At 41.7% G+C, this 25,558-nt stretch overlaps 2 protein-coding genes across 3 annotated transcripts in view; one reads left to right on the forward strand and one right to left on the reverse strand.

The window, feature by feature from the left end:
• LOC143350408 (uncharacterized) overlaps positions 1 to 25,558 on the forward strand; it is an 89,824-nt gene that overhangs the window by 27,015 nt on the left and 37,251 nt on the right. The window lies entirely within an intron of this gene.
• On the reverse strand, positions 20,879 to 24,728 carry LOC143349669 (uncharacterized). Its single transcript, XM_076781077.1, has 3 exons — positions 24,452 to 24,728; positions 23,899 to 24,273; positions 20,879 to 21,555 (listed from the first exon to the last, which is right to left on the reverse strand). The coding sequence occupies exons 1-3, from the start codon at positions 24,726 to 24,728 to the stop codon at positions 20,879 to 20,881; spliced, it is 1,329 nt and encodes a 442-aa protein (XP_076637192.1).

Raw genomic sequence — 25,558 nt, forward strand, 5'->3', positions numbered from 1 at the left:
ATGACCGGTCGTGGTAGGCAAGACAGATTACATATTTTTCTCAGAAAATAAACAATAAGATTAGAAGTGAATATTGTAAAATTCATTGTACGTATACTATAAGAAAAGTCGTGAAGTTAAGTGGCGCTAAAATAATATTGTGTGTTAGAAATTCTAAACGAAATTTTAAAAACGGTCATTTGACTGGTCGCGGTAGGTTTAGTGTTAAGTTTAAAGCGATGAAAAAACAATTCTGAAACAATGGTCGGTGGTCGAACGAACGATATTCCTACGAATTTTTATCGTAATCATATAGGGGTAGATCTGAATAACAAATTTTAAAGTCTATAAATTCAGTCACAAAGTTACATCTTGATATTATTAGAAATATTATATCAAGACATGATTAATTTTTTACGTGCAAAATAAGCTCTTCGTTTAATTCGACGTCGCTGGGAAAATTACGAGTCTTTGTAGCGTTCTAATTATTATTTGGAGTAAAGGATTTGTAATTATTTTCGAGCGAGAGGCAATAAAAATAGCAATTTTATTATTTATGTGGGTATAAAAGGAAAAAGGGAAAGTGACTTTAAGCGCGATTAAAGAGAGGAAAGTGGCTTTCAGAGATACTTTCAACGAGTAGCGAAAAACCCGGAATCGGTTACAACACAGTTCGATTTCATGGCAATTAGAAGCAGTTCGGGTAGCTTCAGGTGAAAAGAAAATGGCTTTTCCATGCATTTGGAGTGCACACTCTATCATTGAAAAGTAGGTCGAACTACTGGGAATCGAAATTCGAACCGATTCATTAACGGAGTCGAATCAAAGCGGTAACGAGAATCGTCAAAGTTGTGTATGCACCTCTTCTATCGTATTATTTCCTTTTTATTGCCTCTTGCTTCTCCATTTATCTAATTATCGTCTCTATAAACTCGGTTACGAATCCATTTAGTCATCACTTTTAGCGAAATATTAAAATTCCTATTTTTTATAAGAATCTCTCAAAACTGAGAGATACTACGATTAAAAGGAGTGTCAAACGCGGTCCAATGCGAATAATCATCCCCTATTAGGGGTGAATGTGATTTTTCGAGGCGAGAACGAACGATGGGTCTATGAATTTCTGGACGCGAGAGGGATCGGATGTAACGAAATTAGACGCAAACAGGATCATAATCGGCGTGTAACAGCCTCGACACACTCTTAATTTTCATTTGAGTTACGCTGGCTGACGTTTCCGCCCCGTAACTCGCGCCCTAACAAGATTATTCTTGCCACGTTGTTATTTCAACGATGTGGTTCTTGGCATTTATTCAACTCATTCCCCCGGCGTTACGAAGTGAATTTCAAACCTCCACGAGTCCACATATCATTTCGTCGTTTGCATCAACATCCACTTACGCTATCATCGTGAGCCCCCATTGATCGCGAACAAACCGCAAATTGATAAAAATATACCCGCAAATTGATCGTTGCAATTTCATTTATTCGAAACGCGACGCATCGCGACAGAAATTGTTCCCGGCAATCCATAAATTGTGGCTTAATTTTCCAGTACCCTAAATTGCTGAAGTTATATAATGACCAACGGGGCAGCCCCTCGGGAAGACTTGTTTGTTCAACCCCGAACGAACGATATAAAAAGATATATGCAAAAAGAAATTCGTGACACGTGTTGCCCAGAGACGAAGCAAATACCAAAATAGAGTACAAACTTATTGAACAGTGCTTCTCTAAACGGATTAAATCCTTCTGTTCTCTTTTTTTAATAATCTTGATACTTCGAAAGGAAAAAAAAAACAAATTTCCATCTCGTCGTCCCGTTTGCACAGCGTGTCCCAGCAGTACAGTTCGATTCCAACGAAACGAATCGATACGCGTCTTAGTTCCATTCGCCGTGGAAAACGTCTCCGGAGTGCCGTTTTTCGTTACGTGAGCGGGAATCAAGAACGTTCCCGGCTACGTTCCAGCTTTTAAAAATAAAACCGGAAAACCCCGGCGAATATTCCGCAAACGACGAAATAGAGGCCAGTCGGGAGCGGTTTGAGCCGGTGTGCGATGGTCGAAGCGCAACCGTGGACGCAGCCTCGCGTACAGAAATAACCATGGACACCATGGAAGTGCATAAAGGGGATCGAGGAACGAAGGACGTTTCCCGTTGACCCGAATTACGTGACCCGTATACACTCCGGGTCGCAGGACGCTCGTATCGTCGACCTGCGAGAGCTCGACGACCTGCGTGGGCGTTACTGCCGCGCTCCCCCCTCCCCTTCCACCCCCTTCTCGATATCCATGCCGTGGTTAATTGAAATTCGAGCGTTAGTAACTCGCGTTTAATTGACCTGGAACTCCCGCGTTCCACGAGTCGTACGTGTTCCCGATTGATACGTTCCTCGATCGAGCCCGATAAACCCGTCAAATCAGAAGGAACCACCGTTTATCCCGTCCATTTGCAAAACGAGAAAGCCCTTTCAACAAGTCGACATCGAGGGACGACCGCGCGGACAAGAGAACAAGAGAATTTTAGACTCGGAAAATTACTCTTGCAAATCCATTCGAGTCCATACACGATCGTACGCAACACAATTTTTCATACAAAGCTTTGCACGTTTACTTGAACGATTTTTTCACGTGTGATGTTTTGCAAAATATTTATTAATAATATTCGTCGCATAATACGTGTTTGTTGTCTGGAGTAGGGCCCATACACAATCATATGCAACACAACTTTTCGTACGAAGCTTCGAGTTAGAGAAAATTAGCTTTGTGCGTTTATTTGGGCGATTTTTTCAGGCAAATAGTTTTGCAAAATATTTATTAATTATACTCGCGACATAGTGTGTATATGTGTGTTATCTGGGTAGGGTCCATACGCAATTATAGACAACAAGATTTTTCATACAAAGCTTCGAGTTAGAAAAAATTATTTGCAGCACGTTTATTTGGGCGATTTTTTCGCGCAGATGGTTTTGTAAAATGTTTATTAAGAATGTTTTTGACATAATTCTTGCGTGTTTAGATTATCGAGACAAAATTGAATAAAAGATGGCTCTGGTTTGTCGTGGTGTATCGCGTTTAGTGTCCTCGTCGGACGATACGCGCCTCGGTCGATTCTTGGGGTGAAATCGCCTACTTCGCTCATTAAAAGTTTCTGCGCGGAGTTTGTGACTTTTAATGGAGGTGTTGCTGTATAGACGGGCGAAAGAAATATCAGTCCTGGAAGGTATTGAAACTCGTATTGGGTCAGACATTGTGAGCAAAAATTATTCAACACCGTTCGCGTTTCCCTTATTGTTAACGATACCATTACTACGTTTAATAAAATAACAGAGTATCAAATTGTTACGATAGCTTCAGAATTATTTAACTTTAATATTTGAATTACATAATAAAATCTGTATTTTATATTTCGTGCTCCCAACAGTATCAATCCATTTAGACAGATAATAAAATAACACAGATATCAAATTATTACGGTCAAATTCACTTTTAAAAAACCTATTTTATCAGAAAAAGCACTCGTACGTTTTTAATATTTGATAAGAAAAATTTTAGAACGTTTACAAGTTTCTCAGAAACGATTATAATGTATTTTCGAAATTCTGTTAGATAATCGAGACTGAGGTCCAAGAGGAGGTTAAGACCCTCGAGGAAAACAAGCTAAAAATCCAAGGTCGAAGAACTCGGAGGATACTTTTCCTTATCTTCTAGAAACGAGGAATCATCCTGGTTCCTTCTCAGCTTCGTTTATCGCGAGTTCGACTTGCTCAGGTATAGAGGGGTTGAATTGATTTTCCCCATTCCAAGAAAGCTCGCCTGACGCGATAGCAACACCTTGTAAAGGGCTCCAGGACCCTTGGAAGGGTCACCAAGTTCTTAAAGTATGATTTACTGACACGAATTCTTCGTGTCTGTGTTGCCAAAATGGAGAGCCTCCCCTGTTGCTAAAAGAAAATATAAACTCAGAGTAAAAACATCCAAGAGAGACACTAATTTTTACATTTGAAATATGTGCCTTCGAAAAATCTTATTTCCTTTCGAGTCAAATAGCTTTTTTTACACGGAGTAATTTCCTCGTTGCACGAGGGCCAATTAAGATTTCTGCTGACGTCCCATGTTCTTTTTTGTCATCCGATTTTTTGCTAACAGCAGAAACGTATTACCAGTTTTAATAATAATAATTGGCTTGACTAAATGGTGGTGCTTTATTTTTTAAGATTTTAAACATTTGATGGGAAGGGTGGCTTCTCGAAAAATAGATTTTGTTCTATGGAGGACTCCCCCTTTGATAGATATTTTATGATTTTTTTTTTAAGTCAATTATCATAGCTGCTGACATGGGGTATTTTGCAAATTGAGTTGCACAAAATTGTCGTCGATATTAAATTTTTTCCAGGGGTTGTTTCTCGACAATTAGAGCCAATAATTCATGTTCTTCTCGCGGAGGGTGGGCACGTTGCCTCGAAGCCATAGGGTTCGTCAACCTTGGCCGACATTCTTAAGCTTCGAAGGGGGAAAGAACGTCTTCGAGGCTCCCGAAACTTTTAATGCTTCGGCCTATTTCGGTGCAATTTACTCGTCGCCCGGGAAAGCGGCTTAACGCCAAAGACTCGAGTCATTTGTCCTGGAAAAAGGGATCCCAGTGATTTTTATCGAACGATGAAGAGTCGTACAGGTAATTAGACAAGGAAATGATTAGGCAAACATCTGTTATTTAAAAAAAAAAAAAAAATCAGAGACTCTTCTTAAACGTCTTCACGCAAAACTTTTCCCTGAAGATTATCACAACCCTTCCAATGTGACATATTGTAGAAACTGTTTCAATTTTCGTCTTTCGCGAGGAACAATTTTTGTGTGGATTAACAACACTGTTTTAAGTACAAAGAGGTTCCTATGCCCCTAGAAACTTGATTTGATACATCGGTAGGATCACAAACATGGTTCATTGATTGGAACACTATATTGACTCGTCAAATGTTACGCGTAAGTAAAGGTCATGAGCTAGTATATGTTTTGTATCGCTGTTTTATGATTACAAGTTACCAGAGCTAGCAGAACAGAGTTCTAAGTAGTCGCTTAAAGTAAATTTTAGTTGATTAATAAACAGTAGATTATTCGTTTTACTGGAATAGAATATTGCATACTCGAGGTTGATCTGCAGACGACTTTTAACAGTTTGCCAGCGAGTTAGATTTAATATTTCGTTGTTAAATAGCGCAGCTGTACAGATGAAACCGCTTATTAGGCGGGCATATTTAATTGCGTTTAATTATGGTCCAGTGAAAATGCAATTCCACCAAAAGAAAAAGTAAAACATTACATTTTTCGCATAATATTAATTTAAAATTCAAATTCCCTTCTTTTAAATATTCGACAAATTCAGTAGCGGAATTTTTTAATTTCTGAAATGGGAATAGAAAAGCTGAGGCGTTTAGTTTAAAAGGTAGATTGTAAATTTGCCTGTATTATAATTTAAAATTCAAAATGAATCGATTCTTAGTTCGATATCGAATTCTTAGACGATTCTTGATTTTTGTATTGTCGAGTAAATGTTGACGCGTAGTTTTATTTTCAATTAGGAAAAGAGACAAGCCATTACACTAAGAAACGGAGTCAACATTGGTAAAGGGTTTAGTAAATGTTTGTCCAACGGTGTGGCTTCCCACCAAACGGTCGAAGACGGCCTCGAAATATTGCAATGCTGTAAAAATAAACTGAAACAAGAAGCAACTCGTTGGTAATGAAAGGAAGTCTATTAAACTCCTGGCAACTTTTTCGTTTACCATGAAAACACGGTCTGCGTTGGCTTCGAAACTTTATTAACGCGTTGGAGGCTCGATTATTTGTTGATTTTTCTCGCTCAACAACAAAAGAACAGAGTCACCGTAGGTACGCATATCGATTTGTATTTTTATTCATACATTTACTTCGCGTTACACGCTTTATACGCAGAAGCGAAGTGCGTAAAAATTTGGTGCAAAGGGTTGCAGCCGCTTGCAAGTTCACGTTGTTGATAAATTTGATTTTCATTAGGCTGTTTAGAACACCGATGAGAGTGGTAGAACGTACCGGGGTCAGGAAATCGCTTCAGGCATCCAATGGTACACGTTTATCGTCGATACTTCCACCATGTTGCTGCGTAAATTGCAAATCCCAGCTGCGTGAGTTAGAAACTAAATGAGCGTTGTTAATCTCTCGATAATACAATTTTCTACAGAATCGATCGTAACACGATGATGGGGGGAAAAAGTGTACTCTAAAATCTAGCTGTTACGAAGTATACTAGTCTGGTTGTTAATTACAAATTTTAAAACTCAATTTATCTTTTGATTTAATTAAACAGAAACGAGGGTTTGAAATCCTTGTAGAATCGGTTACCTCGATGCTCGTAGGTATTTCCAACCCCGTTTCTCACACATTTGGCGCTCGCAGCCGAGAGCTGGAAAGATAAATCCCGACTTAAGGGGAAGGTAGTACCATGTGCGCCGGGAAACGTGGCCAATGTCGAGTAATTTTTGCTTAGTCGGTGGCCTTCGAAGCCTGACTAAAACGTCTGACCCCAATACAGAGATCAACTTCTCGGTTCCTCGCAGCAGGTGGATCTCTTTTATCAGCGGAGATGATTACGAGTTATTTCCCCGTGGTTTATTCTGAATCTTGCAAAAGTTATTTGCTCTGCTAAGATTATCTCGTTGCAATTGGAGATTCGGGCTCGTTCGCGAATTTATCACCTCGTGATGGAAGTTATAGTTAAAATATTGGTAAAATACTTTCCAAAAGCAGCACACTCTATTCCTCTCGGGCCAAAATTTTGTCAACGTCGTTATTTTCGCCCAAAGTCCGGGCAAATTGATTGCAATTGCCACGCTACGATCACACTGTAAATTACACGATAATTAGATAGTCGTTGCACGCTTCAAAGATTCACAATTACGATCACACCCTGATTAGACGATAATTACAGCGTGGTTACACTGCCATTCTATTTAATCGTATCCTGACATAATCTGGTTACTTTCTATCCCGTTCCCCCCTGTTTCGTCCAATTCGAATTAAATATTGTAAAATTTATTTTCTGTGACTTGCATTCTTCTTTCTTAAGTCCCAAACGTATTGTCACACATTCGAATTTCTCCTGTGAAACTATTCCACGAGAATGGCTAAATTCCCACGACGCGTGTCAGTCGATAACAATGAATCTGGAAAATGAAATCGTCGAATTAAGGGGTTCGCGAGGCCGGTGGAAAGCGTAACCGCGTGCGTCATACGCAGCTGAAAATTCACGTACGCGTGATTTAACCCTGACACACATGGCACACGCAAGATACGCAGATTCGACGGGGGAGAGGTTGGACATTATCGGTGTTCGTTCGAACGCCAGCGAGAGGCTGCCTTGCCGTGAATACTTGTTTAATTGGCCTCGATGCACGGAGTTTAAACAATGCCTGTTAAGCTAAAACTGGAACGTTTGTTTTCCCCGTTTGATCGTGTGCTTTCTTTCGACGTTAATGGACGCTCGACGCCGGTCTATCCTTCGACTTTCTCGCGACAGCGTGCAACTTGGGAATCAGAGGCGCGCCCAGGGGATCCCGACGAACAAACTCTTCTCAAGCATCCATTTTATAAACGCGATAGAATATTTTCCATTATCTTTAACGGAATAAACGTTTCATTGTTTCTGTGTTTCGTCCCTCAAATTAAATGCTTGTTCATGCACTCGCCACCAGAGGGAGACGCTCGACCTTTCTCTCTCACAAGTGCTCGACCATTGAATTTTCTAACCTCTGAGACAGGGCTGGACTAATAAGAAAAATGCTGGAAAATAAAGCTTGCCTCGGTCCACTAAATAACATACGCACTGGTGAAATTTCGATCGAAGTTTGTAAAATTGATTTTCGATGATAATGTAACCCTATCCCTCGATAGTTGCACTCGAACCATCCGATGTAAAGGATGGTCACTTAGGAAGAAATAAAAGGGGTGGTTACTTGGCAACCAGGGAGAGGTCAAGCATGAGCTACAGGTGGGAATATATCGTGTAAATGAAGCTCCTTATTGGATTAGTTATCTCGATAATTACGTGAATCTCATCGCCTACTTGAAATTCTCGATCGCTAAAAGCGAAATTAGATCGTTATACTCGAATCGATGTAGGAGTCGAGCCAAATAAATCGTTGTACCGTTCGGAGAATTATTTCGACGTTTCTTTCGCGGGGGTTGCGAGGATCTCTGATTCGACGTTAACGCGAAACGTGTCGGTTAAGTGACGATTAATTACGCGCCGCGAGAGAAAATCGTCCTGAATTTGAGTGCTCGATATCGATTCGATCTCGTAAACGTTGCCTGGCTCTCTGTTCACGGCAGATTTTGATGCTCGACACCTGCTCGGATCTCATCCGTAATCGGTCAATCCTATTCAAAGCGAAAGTGACCCAGTTTTCAAGATCACAATTTCGAGATCGTCGTGTCAAAGCCGTTTGTGCTTCGATTCAGACTAAAGTGGGGATGCATTCTGCCGCGTGTTAAATTGCGAGCGTGAATATGATCGAGCCCCATCGAGACCTGTCGATCCTTCGCTCGTTTTATTTTTTATTCCCCTCTTTCTACGTGCAGTCTCCAATAGCTTATCCAATTCTAATACGCAGAATCAGAGATCACAGACGTCGCATCAAAAATGGCGTCAGTTTACTTTGTTTCGAGCTATCTAATTATTTTTCTTAGCAGAATGTAAATCGCGTACACGCTCATGTCTCTAAAATGATCGAGTTATCGCGCCTAATCAGCGGTGACCTGTAATCTACTATCATGCAAAGTAGGTTAGAATTGGTGGGGGGAAAGGTTGAGTGCTTCCCTTATCAGAGCCTTTGAGTAATTCAGCGGACACTCGGTTGCTTGGACGGAGAAAGGCGAATTCTGTGATCAAATGCGAATAGTGAAAACAGAATGTCGTCGACCATCGAGCCTTTCAATTTGCTACGCCTTAAGGGATGCAAATTCCAAACGTCCTCGATTCCATAAGCAGAGAAAACGACTCGAAAGCACCGTACTAACAACGATCTGGACAAAAATACGAGTGCAACGAGTTACATTTTTTAAGTATAAAAGGTATTATAACTATTGGATGCATCATATTTGACAAACTTCTCGGGGCTAACAATTCCCACGAACCGAATAGAATTCTAGAACTTCTAAAGCTTCTTAAATGTCAAGAAGTTTCACTTTCTGATGCCAAGGAGACACGATTGCCTAAGTGTGAAAATTAACTTCCGGTTATCATCCGATTGCTTCTGAAACTCCCGCCGTTAATTCAGTTCCACCGACGGAATTAAGCGAAAGCGACGAGTTCGGAAGCGAGATCAGAAACCGACGTTTATCCCGATCTTATAATTCCTTATTATTTCGATGGATTCGTTAAAGCAAACTTCCGCGATTCCCAGCTCGTTCGCCAATGAAATCTGCCCCGAGAAAGTTTAGTTCCTGCAGCTCTAATGGCTGACTGACACAGATACCCCGAAACATTATCTCACCAGGCTCCGACGTTAAATAGAATCGCTTCTGGAGATGGGGAAACAACGCTCGAAGCTTCTTTGACTCGGAAAGCAAGTACGAGCATAGACGCTCGCACGGTGAAATTGAGTTTGCTATTTGTGTGTACACAGAGCACGCTAAAATTGATTGTCCAAACTTTTCAGCATATATTCCGCTCGCGAAAATAAGGAAAAGGGCGGCAGACGCGAATAAAAGGTAGAAATCGACTGTTCAAAACTTCTTTCGGATACAATACCGAGCAGTTAGATTCCATTAAAGTAGAGTTTTCGGAAATCGTCGAATTTACTCGTTTCGCGAAACAAGTGAATCCGGGAGCGTCCTCCGCATCGTTGTCCATGGTTTAGCGTGTCGCCCATGAACTACATTTTCCTTGACATTCGCGTAAACGACGCTTCCTCGAAATATCGATCCAAGTATCGACTCAGTTTTGTTCATATTCACTGAATAAACAGAGGGAGTTCCCGACCATGGACAAATCGAAAGCCGATTTTCTCGATAACGACCGCACGATTCCCTCCCCTAATTCCGACGAGCCCCGTCGAGCACGGTATTAGGACAATTCAACTGGCGGGTTTATGATGCGGGAAACGGCGTTCCAAATTTCCGAAGGAGATTGTGCGTATTCGCGAAACATCGATCTAGAAACGGGAAAATATTTCGATTTTTAGAATATTATATCCCCTCGACACTTTCAATCCGACCTGTATAATTTTTTTTGTAACTAATGGTGCATTTCTCCCTTCTATTGAAAGGGTTTGTGGTGTATGCCAATTAATGATAAAAGGCTCGTGAGAAATCCTTTGTGGCCCTAAGATGACATTTAATTTCGAAGGGGTTGATAGGTAAAGATCACTCTCGAGTCTTTCCAATCGCGGTTCGACGCACTAGTGGAAGAAACAGTGAGACTTGAGATGAAAAACACGATCGATTGAGAGAATTCGGCTACTAGGAGCAACGGTATCGCGAATACCGTGCGTCAAACGGGGATTTTCGCCATGACCATGAACTACATTCTGCCCCGAGTATAACAGTTAATCGCATTTACGCAAGGACTTCTGTTTTCCTCATTTGCGTCTCGTTATTGGCGATAACACAACGCAGCCGCGATAGCGTACCACATTAAGGACGTTTCGATCGGGCAAGGAAGCGGCTGTAAAAAGCTCGATAACCCGCGGCCAAGGTCGCTGGATGATATAACGAGCCATATCATATAATGGAACGATGTTGTCGTCGCGCACCTGGTCTCGTCCGGTGTCGCGAAAGAAATTTAATCATATTTCAAGGTGAACCGTGGCTGCATCAAAGCTTCCAGATTAAACGGGACTATAGGAGGACGAAGACTATAAAAGAAAAGTACGCGACGTGACACACACTGTTTTCAATAAGTCGACGGGACGGTATTCTTGAAAGCTCCACTTTTAATGAATTAGGAATAAACTCAAATATCCCTTGTTCTTTATTATTAAATTTGAAATCGCGTGCTCCCTGATTCGCAAAATTTATTCACCAATATTCGGTGCTCTTGGAGACGGTATTCAATGATCCATGTTCTTGGAGACTGTATTCAATAGACGGTATTCTTGTAGACAGTATGCAATGCACAATATTCTTGGAGACAGTATACATACGCGGTATTCTTGGAGACGGTATTCAATGATCCATGTTCTTGGAGACTGTATTCAATAGACGGTATTCTTGGAGACAGTACACAATAGACGGTATTTTTGGAGACGGTATTCTTGGAGACAGTATACAATGCACGGTATTCTTGGAGACAGTACACAATAGACGGTATTTTTGGAGACAGTACACAATAGACGGTATTTTTGGAGATGGTATTCTTGGAGACAGTATACAATGCACGGTATTCTTGGAGACAGTACACAATAGACGGTATTTTTGGAGATGGTATTCTTGGAGACAGTATACAATGCACGGTATTCTTGGAGACAGTACACAATAGACGGTATTTTTGGAGACAGTACACAATAGACGGTATTTTTGGAGATGGTATTCTTGGAGACAGTACACAATAGACGGTATTCTTGGAGATGGTATTCTTGGAGACAGTATACAATGCACGGTATTCTTGTAGACAGTATACAATACACGGTATTTTTGGAGACAGTATGCAATACACGGTATTCTTGGAGACGGTATTCAATAGGCATTCTTGGAGGCTCGTAAGGGAAGTTTTAGTAATTTGTAATGAAGCAGGCGTCATAAGTGACGTATCAGGCTTCGAAGCCAACAACGATACGCCATGGAGCATGCATAATGCATCCGATGGTCGCGATATACGGACCGAAACGTTGCGTGGAAACAATGTTGGCAAGAGTAATTTCGGGAATCATTAATCGAGGAGAAACACTCGTATCGACGATATCCGATACGCTTTGCATTTTAACGGATTCGACGATGCCAAAGACTGATAGAGAAACGCGCCGCCGAATTTCAAGCCTCGTCCACGCCTCTGTCCGGAACTGTTCGTTTCGATAGTTGGCATGCAAAGGCAATTGTTTTGCGTGAATGCGCACCATCGGTTGTTCGGTTCATCGGATAAATCATTCGAGATCGTGCAGTTCGCTTCCATGCTGCAAAACGCGTAAAAAATAATCGACATGAAATTCCCAACATAAATGCGAACGAAAACTATTTTTTCATTTTACTTCTAAGTCCTAATTAAGCATTTGGAATCATTCGTAGAGGTTTATGTGCTTCAAGAAATTAAAAAATTTGTAATTTACATTCTTCGAGGAAAGAGAAAATAATTTTACGAGCCTTTATGTTGCTAGCAGAGAGTTGATTAATTGTTTACACTCGATAAAATCACCAGATCAAAAAAGAGCGCTCGAATTTAATATAAATTTGTTCGTATCCCTAAAAAAACTTGCAGTGTTTTTTATTCTCCCCGGAACTAGGCTAGGACGAAGCAACTTTTTTTATTAACCCAAAGTGGAATGAGATGCGAAAACTTTTGCGCTCCCCTGACGTTCTCCAGAAGCGCAACACCGTTATAGTAAACCTTCCGCAAATACTCTGTTTATTTGTGCACGTTTATACTGTCATCGATGGGTTTGAAAAAAAATCGCTGATTTATTGCTTTTATTCAAACGCCAGTCGGGCAAAGGACATAAATATTGATGCGCTCTCGAACAAAAATACAAACCTCCGGTCTCTCTGTAAACATAAATTATATTAAATGACTTTTATAAATTCATAGCAGTTGTTATCTTCGGTCTATAGACCCACAGTAAAATTGTTCCTGTAATAGTACACTGTCTATAGACGGAAAAGCTCTGCACAAACTCCATTTTAATGCATCAGCGGAAGAAAATTCTGCGTAGCCTAAATAAAAATGGGTACAACGCTTTCTTTTTTTGAGATTTCGTGATTTCCAACGGAAAATTTACGTCCAGAGGATGTAGAGTTCGAGCAAGTATAATTATACCGGAAAATAACGGCGTGGTAAACGGAAGTGGACGCGTCTCGGTATGAAAGGAGACTTCGCCGATAATCAGCGTCCATCGTTGTTGGAATGAAAAATAGGGATGTTGTTTGCAGGAAGGGTTCCCGTGGCCAGATGGTCGGGGTGATTTGGCGACCGTCCAAATCCCTGATATTCCTTGCAGAGCGATCGCCGATGGAACAAGTGGCACACGTTACGTTCGTGCAAGAAATACGTTCGTGCAGGTGCAGAATTATTCAACTGCCCACGCTCCCTCGATAATAAAAAGTTCGTTTTCGAAGTATGGAAATGTTCTGCCATCCAGCGTGCAATCGATAACGGCCAAGTTATTCCTCCGGAACTTTCGCCATTAATAATATCGAAGGTTTATTTCATCGAATGCTCGATCGAACGAAGCATAACGCGCGCAAAATATACATTCATCGAGATGTCCCGTTTGTTAATAAAAGGACCCGTGTTTCATTTATATTTCATTTCATTCGCAACACTTTAAGAGCGTTCCTTCGTGCACGGTCGTAACTCGTCCCTCTTCGAACCATCGTAGCTTCCACAATTTTTCGAAATTGAAGTGCTGTATTTCGCAGAGTTGAAGGGAGGGAAAAATTTCTTCGATTTTTTGACTCGATAAACTCCCTATGGAAGGTTTGAAAACCACTGCGTTCAAGTTGACCTAATAATTATTTTTGAATAAACTGTAACAGTTTCGATTGAGGTTCGAAGGGGTGAAACCCAATTCGTCGAATCGTGGTATTTCCAGTCGCCGAAAGATCTCGATCCAGTCGCTTTAATCTGCCCATCCACCAATATCGACATCAATCTCCATTAACATCGCAAGGAGCACCGAAAGAAAAATTTTCAGGCGTATTTATATCAATCCGAAAAGCAGCCGTCAAGGATATGTGGATTTCGTACCTTTTTCATCCCCCTCGACGCGTTTATCTTCGGGTATCATCTTCCCTGCACAAATGTCAAGGTTCTTATATTGTAACTTAATTATCCGATGGCCGTATCGAGTTTCCACGTCGGATCTGCGACGTTTCTGTCACGAATCTCCGTAAAAATACTTCGACCACGAATATCAACCCCTCGATCATCGTTTTATCGTTCCCTGCCATTTCTGCCGGTGTCCGGACGATCGAGATCAGCTTTCTAACAAAATCACCACCCTGAACTGTTCTTCGCTACCACCATTGTCTAGCTTTATTTACAAAACTCTTTTAATAAAAATAAAAATAACTGCATGTCTTTAACCAGCGAGTATCCGTTATTTAGAAAAATAATGGATATAAACTATAGGCTCTCCTATTTCATTTTAAAAGTGGATGGACGGGGGTAGTTATGTCCAGTGTTCGACAATTATTAACCTTTAATTTTCTACGCTATTTTTACTATTAAGAAACGGCAAATAAATATGAAAACAAATTTATAAATAACTTTCGTTACGATAGGATCGGTGGGTGTCACGCATCGGTATCAGTTTGAATTTCGGTGTATTTCAAACAAAATGATGCGTCCCGTGGGAGGTAGTAGTAAATTAACTCTGTCGCATACGAATTTCTGTTTCGATAATAAATTACTACGAACGCAATACATAAATAAAAATTGTGACAAAACAAAAAGGGACGACAAACTCTTTTCATTGGGTAAAACAAATATTCTTCGAACGAATTAAACTACAAAATTTATTCAAAAAAAATCACATATTTATCGCCAATGTACAGTGACACCGGTCGACTCATTCATAGTATTTTAATTTAACGATAATGACGATGGGACCAATTATTTCACCGATCGTTACAAATTGTACCAACTTTGGTTAGACAATTAGAGTTGGTAGATCTGAGCTGTCGAGCCTATAGTCACCCCCATCCAGAGATCATGAGCCTTATCTACCCTTTAGCTACTACCAAGGAGTTTGGATCAACCCCCTTAACACTTCGAATTATCGAAGAAACTCCAAGTATTATAGGGTGCTTTTGTCAGACGCGTCGTACGTTTGGCATGTCAGGAATCGAACGGGGTGGACCTTGAGGGTCCAGAGGGAAGGTGTTTCTGGATTTCTGTCTCGGTTCACGCCAAGTATCTAGCTGGAATCGTGTCGTATCGGTTGCACCCGCGGTGGACGAACGTCGAAACGACGCGATACGAAGGCACATCCCCCGTGAAACGAAGCGTGTTCTCGTGGGCGAACTCGTGTTTCACCCCTCGTCAGTTTGTTTACTGCTCGCTGTCGCCCCTAATCTCGATTCGACAGGCCTCGTAATGAAGGATTTCGATTCGCAAAAAAATTCCTTTTTTCTCGCGATCAATTATACACAAGAAAAAAGATCTAATACGAGTCGGTTACATCGTTTCTTGGAAGGGAAGTTCCATGTAAAGGCGAGATTGCTCGTGGCTCGGTTAATTGCAACTTTTTCGCGATCAATCAGGCGCAAGTAATCGGAAATACGACGCAACCGTCTCTTCGTAACTGGCGTAAATCGGGAACAGTTGTTCGAATATTCTCTACCGACAGTTGGGTAAATTATTGGTTGTATAACCGATCCAATTAGGTCAATTTAATCCCGATCCTAGATGAACGTATCTTAGGTAATTGGATATATAACAGTGCCTATCGTATTTAACGTATTTCGACATCGTAATTTTTAACGATTCGATAAAAAAACGAACTTTCTTGCGATTCTCGGCGTTGAATTCATTTTCAAATTAGAATACTCGAAAAGTTAGAAGGAAACGAGCGAACCCAAGTCGGGGCATGTTTTGACAGACGAGGCTGCTTCAGTTAATTTATCTTCGCCAGTCCCTCCGTTGGTCTCGCCCTAACTTTAATACCATAATGGATACTGTCTGCTATAGAAACAACGTCGAAAACCCATTTTCTATATAGTCACGAACCCCGTAGTTATAATACAACCGAATAACGAGATTGCATTCTCTGAAACAAATATTTTCAGAATATATTTGATAAATATACGATTTACCGCGTTTAAGGATTTATTCGTGTCCGTGGATTTGCATAATCTTCACCGACTGTTAAGTTTGTGCACCCCCGCTTTAACTCGTCGCCTCTCTCGCTTATCTAAATTCACCCGATTTAGTAAACACGCATTTAATGTCGTCGAACATCTTGAAGCTGACGCGAGGGTAGATCACCCATCGACTATCATCTCGTAAGACTTCTGTGACGCAGATTCACGGGGATCTGCTCCTCACATACTATTCGAGATAACAAGGAAAGGTCAGGTTTCCCTTCCTTCCATCGTTGCACCCTTGGAAATTTCCACCGTGCGGATTCGACGTCTTCCACCCCCACGTACTGGCTCGACAGGCACAACTTGTAGATATCACTCGTGCGAGGGAGTCAGTTACACCCTTGGACACGCGAAATATTCTCAAAGATTCTCTCTGGTTCTCTGTTACGACTGTCGGGAAAGTTACGCCCACGAAAACGCGATAGAGTAATCGCGTTCATATACTGGATGATTAATTTTACTCTTCAAACGGATTTACTCGCTGGTGCATTTAATTAAACAGAATTTAACGTTTGAGAAATTAACCATCAAATTTCCTGTCTAGTAATAGTTTTGTATTAATATATTAGATTTTCAGAAATATTAGAAAGATCTTATTCTTTTACAAATTTTTGATCAAAACTTGAGATGCAAAAGAAATTTAAAAAAGGATTAAAAAATCGAATTGTTGGACGAAATCTACAGAATATGTCAGTATTTGATTTTTGGTGAATTTGGAAAATTGCGAAAGCTACGAAAGTTTGAAGAATACGAAGCATAAAGGCAACCAGCCATAACCAGCAAGTTTCGAGTAGATACTAGTCGAACTTTAAACGAGTTTTCTCGAAACTACACTTTTCGGAGTAGCGAGATGCCACTAGTAGTCCAATCAACGTCATCTTTGGGGGAATGGTTTTTTCATAGCGTGTCCATACTACTAATACTTTTATCTTCGCCATTTCCTTTTATGCTCGAGCGTACAGCGAAACAAAAATTTTAACCATAAAATGCTAAATGACTGGTACGAACCTCGAAATAAATTCGCTACAAATTATCAATTATCCACTCGAAAGCTACCTAAAATAATTTTACTCAAATTCTTGTGATATAGAAAATATTAGGTCTTGTTTTGTAGAGAGGAAGCAACGTTCTGTCGCTGAGTATACCCAGTGTACGTTTAAGTAGGAACGGGGACGATCGTTCGAGGTCTCCGAACGCGTCTATCGCTCCCTAAACGCATCAAGAATTAATTTCCCCGTCGATCAAAGCCATTGCACGGGAGTAGCTGACGCAATTGCCGTGAAACGTGATCGAACGATTAGGAAACAGCCGAAAATTCACCGTAGGCACGTGACAACGCGAATCGTATCGGTGTGCGTCCGCAATTAGGCGGAGGACGTCGCGATACGGGCTCGTCTATCGTCATCGATCGATCCAACCGTGGCACATCATCCTCAATTTCCGTTAAGCGATCGAGCGAACGTCAGGAATTGTAACGAATCAATTTACTACCGCGCCATTAATCTCGCCAGTTCGCCGGAGAAACTGGTCTGCATCGAAGTTAAAACGACAAAAAATGATCTGCAATCCTTGGGACCCGTTTGAGAATATTAATTAGAAGTATCGACCGTTCGAACGCGCGTACGATGAACGTTTATACGAATGCAAGTTTATTGGAACATCGATCGCACGCAAGGAACCCAGAGGCACTTGTTTACAAGACGCCAAAGTGCTCGTTAAGTCCACCCCCGCTTGGCGTTATAAAGGAGAAAAAAAAAATTGAACGCGACGCGGCGAATTCTCCAACGACCAGCCTGTCCATTAACGGATATTTTTAGGCGGCCTAACAAATTGCTCTTCGTGACGGGGTCCCAAAAGCAAGACCACGGACGCGGGAATGGGTAAAGAAACGGACAATTGATCGTTCGCTAGTGTGGTTCTTCCACGAGTTCTTGCGACCAACGACTCGTCCTCCGTGAAAAACACACAGTCGTACAAATTTCCCCTGGAATTCGCGTTTCATCGACACCTGGACGGATCTGGAATAGCTCTGGGGCCAGGTTGACAAAAATAAATTATATAAAATATCGATTCGACGACAAATTTTAGATTAAACAGTTACCAAGTGTGTAAGACAAATCTTGTAGAAAATTTGAAAAAAATATTTCAGAGTGCAACTGGTTAACGCCTTAAAAAATGATCGAAGGCTGCAGTTTCAGGTGTTTCGTGATCCCACGTCCCGAGTGTGTTTGTTTACCGTGACAATGAGTAACGGAGCAACGATAATTGCAGGAAAGAAAGAATGTCGGCGTTTCGTTATCGCGCGATCGACGTCGCGTGAACATCGCAACGGAGAAACCGACGGCGATTCGACGGATATGAAACACGCGTGCTCGTCAACACCGAGCGTTAAACACACATCTCGTGACGTCCAACGCTAATCACGACGTCGATCCTTCGAGAACTGTTCAAATGAATTTCTCCGGCACCGTCGGTCTTCGGGAGCCTCCGAGGGCCGCCTAATGGCTGGAAAAGCAAAACACGAGTACCGTGGGAACGCTAGCAAACAGGGAAACACAAGATGCATCGCGTTTTTCGCGAGGATTTATGTCTTTCCACCGTTCGAGCAAAAAATAAGAAACCTCGAGGGTCGGCGAATATTTCGGGTACATTGTAGATTGCTCCAAATTCAGAGGTAAAAATAATATAAAAATGTGAATTTGTTTCGTTGTTATCTTTTGCACAAAACTGTGGCAAGTTTTAATTCCTGTATATTTACTAAATCTTACAGAATTTTTTACCGAAATCGTGAGCGTCTTAACGGAACGAAACATCATCTATCATCCGATGCAATTGGCAGCGAGGGGGAAACGCGATAGCGTTCTGCGGCTAATTTCTGACGAGATTTTATCGCGATCCCAGAGAAATTTCTCCTTGAACTTTAGCAAAGTGCCGAGGCTGTTTGAAAAAAAAGAGAAAGTGCACGAAAAACAGGGAAAGAGCACCTCGCGAGTAACGCGTTTCGAGAATTAAACTGAGGATCGAAAACGATTCGAGAGATTTACTACGCGTTTAGGAACCACTTAACCATCACCTTGCAAGTCTATTTTTTATTTTGGTGTTTCTCAAAGCAGTCTCACGCTGGCCATTTATATACTTTGTGCCAATCGCGCATAAATAGAGCGAAACGTTGAAACCCAAGCATCCGGCCGGGTCAGGTTTACAGTCATTAAGCGGGAGGCTACTGTAGCGGAAGGTGTTAGCGTTCGCGAAGCTTAAACGCAAACGGACCGTGATTATTCGCGCGCTCGGTATCGGTGAAATAAAAGTAAAATCGCCCCGCGAGTGAATTGCGTCGGATAAACGGGGCTGATAACTTTCACGAAACGGTGAGCCGTAAAACGGAACCGCCGCGTTCAATTTGAGAAATTGAATTTATCGGCCGCGAGGATCCGACGATAGCGTCGAGTTTTCCCTTTCGTTCGATACTGTCGTTGTACGACCTTGCGGGACAGCCCGTGCATAAACGTAAAATTCAGTGGGATGCATTTTATGGTAATGCGTCTTGCGAGGCGCGAGCGCGATTGTGGAATTGTCGTTTCGTAAGCGTTTAACTGCGGAAACATGACGCAATAGCGACGCGGACCTTCGAAAGCTCGTACCAAGGGCAATTTGGGGTAGTGTAACGCGAACGGAGACATGCACACGAGCCAGAGGAGCTTCTAGACCGGCGTCTTTCAAAATATTACGCAACGTTCCGCGTCAGAATGGCCAAAATATAACAGGAAATCCGGTGTCCCGCGGAGGATCCGGCAACTTGTATATTGCCAGCTACAAGCGCTCGATAGACTTAACAAATGTTTTATTCTGGAAAAATTCATTGAACAGAACTCGTGCTGACGATAATGTCATTGAAAAAAAAACACTACTGGAGTTTTAACGTCGATACTGAAATAAACAAATAGTATCAGAGTTTAAATGTCAGGATGTGGATTATGTTTCGTAATTTCTTAATTTGAAAAAAAGCAAAGATCAAGACGTATTTAATATACGATCGTGCAGCAACTCGACGAACAATAACAGACAGCTGATTCCCTGGCACATGAAAAGTATTTCGAATATGGGACGGAGATGCTTCATGGTCAGAATTTCATCCGTGGACTGGCTCAGGGCGATCTGCTTGTCTTCCTCGATCATGGACACGTTCTCCAATTTATATATCATCCCTATTTCTCGATAACGCGTGACGAGTCGTCTCAGTGGTCTTCGATAAACGTATCCTCTTCTGGTGAATAAGAACACCGGAAACCTCAACACCGGTTTTGGCAACGCGTACATCCGTAGACTTCGATTGCTCCTGTAGTCCCAGTTGATTCTGTGCACGGTGAAGTGTTGCAACACTGAGATTCCATCCCTCTCGAGTATGCTTTCCAGTGCTTCTTCCGCTCCTATCGCCTTATACCTACCGCAAAGAAATGCTTCGATTTCTTAGGGGGATCTTCCTGGAACTGCTAGAAACGTCTGTTCACTATTTTCTTAAATTATACGCCAAACTTTGCGCGCAATTCGTTTCAGAAAAATGTAAATTCCATTAAGAGTCAATCTACAAAGCCTTTGAGATTGAGAAACACTGCTTCAGAGTAAATCTATCGTTCGACTAGTAAAAATTGGCCTCAAGTTCAACGTTTCTCCATCCACCCACTATCGACCACCCCACAAAGCGTCGTAAAGGCGCGTACGACGCGTCACGTTCGGCCATTTTGGATCACGATTCGTACATACGATAAACTAAGTGAAAGGAATTGTCTCGTAAACTCTCCGATAAAGCCCACAGGGGGTATCGAAGCGAAAATATATCGAAAACGTGGGATTACCTCTCCCGCAACTCCCCTACGGCCGGATCGTCCGAGTTGTTGAAATAAGAGAGAACGATCTCGGGTCCTCCTAGGGGTTGACCGGTGTCACGTACTTGCTTGAGATCCTTCAGCAGATCCTCGGTCTCGACCTCGGCCACGGAGCTGGTGAACGTGCTGTTGTACGTGATGCTCAAATAGACCGAGAACACGATCCACAGAAGCAACACTAATCTCAATCCGATGTTCCTTGGCAAGTGGACGCCCTGCGACATCATTATCGAGAATACGTACTCGTATTTCACGCGTTCCTCGATCAGACCCATGTGGGACAACTTTCTGAGAGCGATCAACAACAGGACGTAAATTAGGAGCAACGAGACGACGCACAGCCAGACGAGATAGTGAAACGGCATCAGCATCTTGAGGACGTCGTTCTGGATGGTCCTGACGTGCACCAGACCGGCGAACACCATGTCGCGGTACATGTACCAGCAGATGATCTCCATGTTGCCGAAGATGCGCAGATCCTCCGGCCTGGGGCCAACTATCACGTCTATGTCGCGGTTAATGAGCTTCGTGATCGCGTCGGGCCAGGTCATGCTATTGCCGGCGCTCGAGTCGACGGTGATGTTATAGTAATCCCCGAAGTGCTCCACCAGCAATCCACCGACCGCTTGCAGAGATTCGTTTTCTGGAAGACGCAGTGTACAGGGTTCAGAAAACTCCGAGAAAATCCCTGTAGGAGTGTGTAATTATCCGCGAGACTAACGTGGTTTAAAAGTAATTAAGGTAATGGAATTTCGTCGACAGATATCGGCGGGAAGCAAATGAGAAATAATTACGCGTAGGGATCGTTCGTCTGTGGTTCCTGTTAACGCTTTAGTAGATTGCAAAGATTGATGTCGCGAGTCAAGATGATAAAGCATAATCACAGAGGTGGATTCTGCGTGTTCTAACGTTGGAATATGTTTTGCTGAGTATTGTATATCATGATTTGCTTAGTATTTATGAATCGAATTATTTTATCTTCGATGCAGCTACAAAATTAATGTATCATTGAATGATGAAACTACCCCTATATTAGATCTAAACGGTTCTTCGATCGATCAACGCGATTAATTCGTGGGATCGATACACAGGGGCTGTTAAGTCATCATGATACATATTCGATGGCCCGTCACCGCGGAAAATAATTGATGCACAGCCATTTCTGTTCCTCGAGAGCTATGATAAATTACCGGGAACGAACGAGCCTCGTTTTCAGGGTGCTGCTTCTCGCGACGAAGGCGTTTTCTTTCATTGCCAAGGCGGCGGCCTTGCCCGGACTACCATTTCTCAATCACTTAAAGTACGCACCCGGAAACAAATAACCCCACGGAATATTTGCGGGGAAATAAAATAGAATGTCCTTGGAGCGAAACGACTGCGCAATAATATCGATTAGCATTTAACGCGTCAAAAATCAAGCCCGCATTAGCGTCAGATTCGCTTAATTACCGTCGCCAGGATCGTGTCGCGATACTAATTTCTGGTCGCATGTATGCAAGAGAATTTGATATGTGCAACGAATTAAAAGTTCTGCAATTATCGTGGATCGAAGTTTTAAGGGTGTCCTTCGATCAGCGAGAAAACGTGTAATATTTCAGATTTTATTTTTGTAAAAGGGAACGACGCAGACTGAAAAAAAACTCATTGGGTTGCATTCAAACGTTATTGAAAATGGAGGAAAAAATTTGAGTACATATTTTATCGAAGGATGCTTTTTACAGACGGTGATTTAATAAAAGTTCCGTGAGTGGCAACTCGTAAAATTAAATTGATTTTCAGAAGCCTAGGGGATAGAATTTAGAATCCTCCCGATATTTATCGCGCCGTGTAAGTTTCGAAGAAAAATTTTCCGAAAACCATAACCTTAATTTCGAGCAGAAAAGAAAGATTCGCAAAGCAACCAACATTTTCATGAATCTTTTGCGCCTAATGGAGGAACCAAAAATAGAAAACGCGTATTTCCTTCGAGCCACGGTAAATCAGTACGTCGAGGGGGATGAAGATACCAAAGTTTCATCCCTCAAACTTTATCTTGGAAAGTATTCAAGATACAAAGAAGTTTCGTACACAAATATTTTATGATTCTCGCCCTCCTATTTACTAAGATGTTGATAACTTCGAGAACAGAGACGATAACAATGATTTCTTACTGAAAACGTTCTATCGTGCCACTTTCCAAGAAAAATTACGAAACGTTTGCTTAGAACGATCCTCGATATCTCGACAAGTTTTCAAGATAGCATCGTACGAGTTAATTTCCGAATTATCCAACAAAAAACTTGTCCATTAATTTTAGCTGTTCTACGAGTCTGCAAAATTTCGTCGAAACTGTCTTTTCGAGATGCCCCATGTGTTTTACTTATCGATGACTCAAGTTCTTAATTTCTTTGATTCTCAATTTTTCGAATAAGATAACGAGTGCCTCAAATTTGCAAGAAAAAATATTGCAACTACCTTTCATAATTATTATTTTAATCGTACGTTCCTTCCCTTGTATTAAACTCGATAAATTGATATCAAATGAGGGCTTCGTTGGAGTGTAAGCGTTAAATCGTAATATTGATGTACGACTCCATTTATACCTAATGCAGCTAATCTTCTTATGCAGGGCTCTAATCGTTTCTCACTCTCACCGCTTCCCTCAGTTTCCTAATCAGATTCCTACACAATTTCCTACAAAGGCTCGAAACCGCCTCGAATGTGGGGCATACCTTAGACGGTCGCTTTCTACAACAGAACCTACAATTGGGAAACTGGCACAGGAAAATTTGAGACATCGTACTGAAGCAAATTCAAATTGATTTCAATATAATTTAAATGAGCAATCGAAGTAAAGAAATATTGAAATAAATTTTAAAAAATGTTTGCTATCTTCCAAACTTGTATCAGAGTATCATCGCAATTTTTTTAGTAAAAACTGTTGACACTGTATACGTTTCAAGCACGATCTCGTCCGAAAAACAGTCGTTCCGGTGGTTTTGCTCACGTTTCAGCTTCAGCGTGTCCTCTTTGCGCCAGAATCTCACCGTCGCGTCGGCCACGATTCCGTACTTCACCGAGCATCCACCTCGCGGACAATAGCTACGGGAATCCGTGGCGAACGTTGGAATTCGATCCACATTGCTCGTAAATGCTGTACACGATCCCACGGATCGCAATGTAATCTCCTCTCCTGTCGCGTTCGCACGAATGACAGAGCCGACGCCCGCGTCGTCGAACGCCAGAAACGCCACGTCTCGATACCCGGCGTTCCGTAAATCTCGCGCGAACGAAAGTATCTGGCACCTTTTGGCTTTGGTCACGAACAGGTACTGCAACGTGCGTAAAGCGGGCTTCCCCGGCAGAAAGATCCTCCTCGAGCCTGCAAACAGGGCGAAAAACACTCAAAACGATCGACTGTTATCCTCACTTTTATTTAAAACACTTAAAATTAGTTAAAATCTGCAACGATAGCTACAGTTAAAATGCAAATGAGGGTCGAAGTCATCATTATAAAAATTTAAAGAAAGTCTACGATTTATATTATTTGAACGATCAACCTGAGAATTGATAGTGTTCGATGACAACGTAGCTAGGTATGCGTTCGTGTTTGATGTGTTCTGTTCGATCAGCGACAAAGATGGTCGCGTTCTTCGTGCAGACTCTGGCAATGGCGTCCTCCAACTCGCCACGCTCGTTGCATATCACGTCGACGCGTCTCTCGGGATTGAACAATCGTTTAACCGTGTTATGGGTGCACGAAGCGATGGTCTCGACGCCAGTGAAATTTTCACGGTGAAAGAATAGATACTTTCCTCGAACCGCGACCGTGGACATCATCAGAGGAAGACACACGATAGTGGCGAGCATGTTTCGAGAGACGTCTGTCGGAAGAGTAACTCGAGAATGAGAAACGCAGAGCCCAAGGATATAAGCAAACAGATTTTATCCTGAAGAATACTTGATGTATCGTTCCTGGAACGCGTCGATTACGGGAGTTGGCAGAGATTGTTGCGAAACTTTCCTTGGCTGGGCTTTATGCTTCAATTTGGCGCGAAATGTTCCGTCGTTTCGTAAATCGAACGGCGAAAAATTGCTCGTGTTGCTCGTGGCTCGATCGACGGACTAGATACCGTGACAAAGTGTGGAATTGGGGGTGAAAAACGACGTGGCGAAAGCAATTGTTCGGTCGTTTCGTCGAGTTGGCGCGAAATGTACGTAAAAAATAATTTTACTAGCAATATATGGAGTTCCAAGAACGGATTTCATGCTTCTTTGTCCTTTGAAGATTGCAAATTCTATTTTTAGTAATAATTATTATACTTGAGGTTTCAAAAGAGCAGACTATTTCTTAGAAATTAATATTTCAGAGGATTCTTCAACAATTCTACATAAAATACCAAGTTTTTCACAGGGGCATTAATCTTGTTTCATTTTTCATTTCTCCACCGAGTAGTACATTGTTCGAATATTCATGTACATACTTCCTTGTCTCGTGCTTTTTATTGCAAGTTTCGCATTTTTCGTTTGCATATTTACAAAATTGAATACATTGTGATACCATCAAGAATTAAAAAATGAAATCATTCCACCGTCGAACGATTCTTCTTTTAATTATAATAAATTTCTACGACACCATCGCCGATTTTACAAACGTTCGGTACAAC

Source organism: Colletes latitarsis, chromosome 14 (assembly GCF_051014445.1).
Source record: "Colletes latitarsis isolate SP2378_abdomen chromosome 14, iyColLati1, whole genome shotgun sequence".
NCBI classification, from domain to species: Eukaryota; Metazoa; Arthropoda; class Insecta; order Hymenoptera; family Colletidae; genus Colletes; species Colletes latitarsis.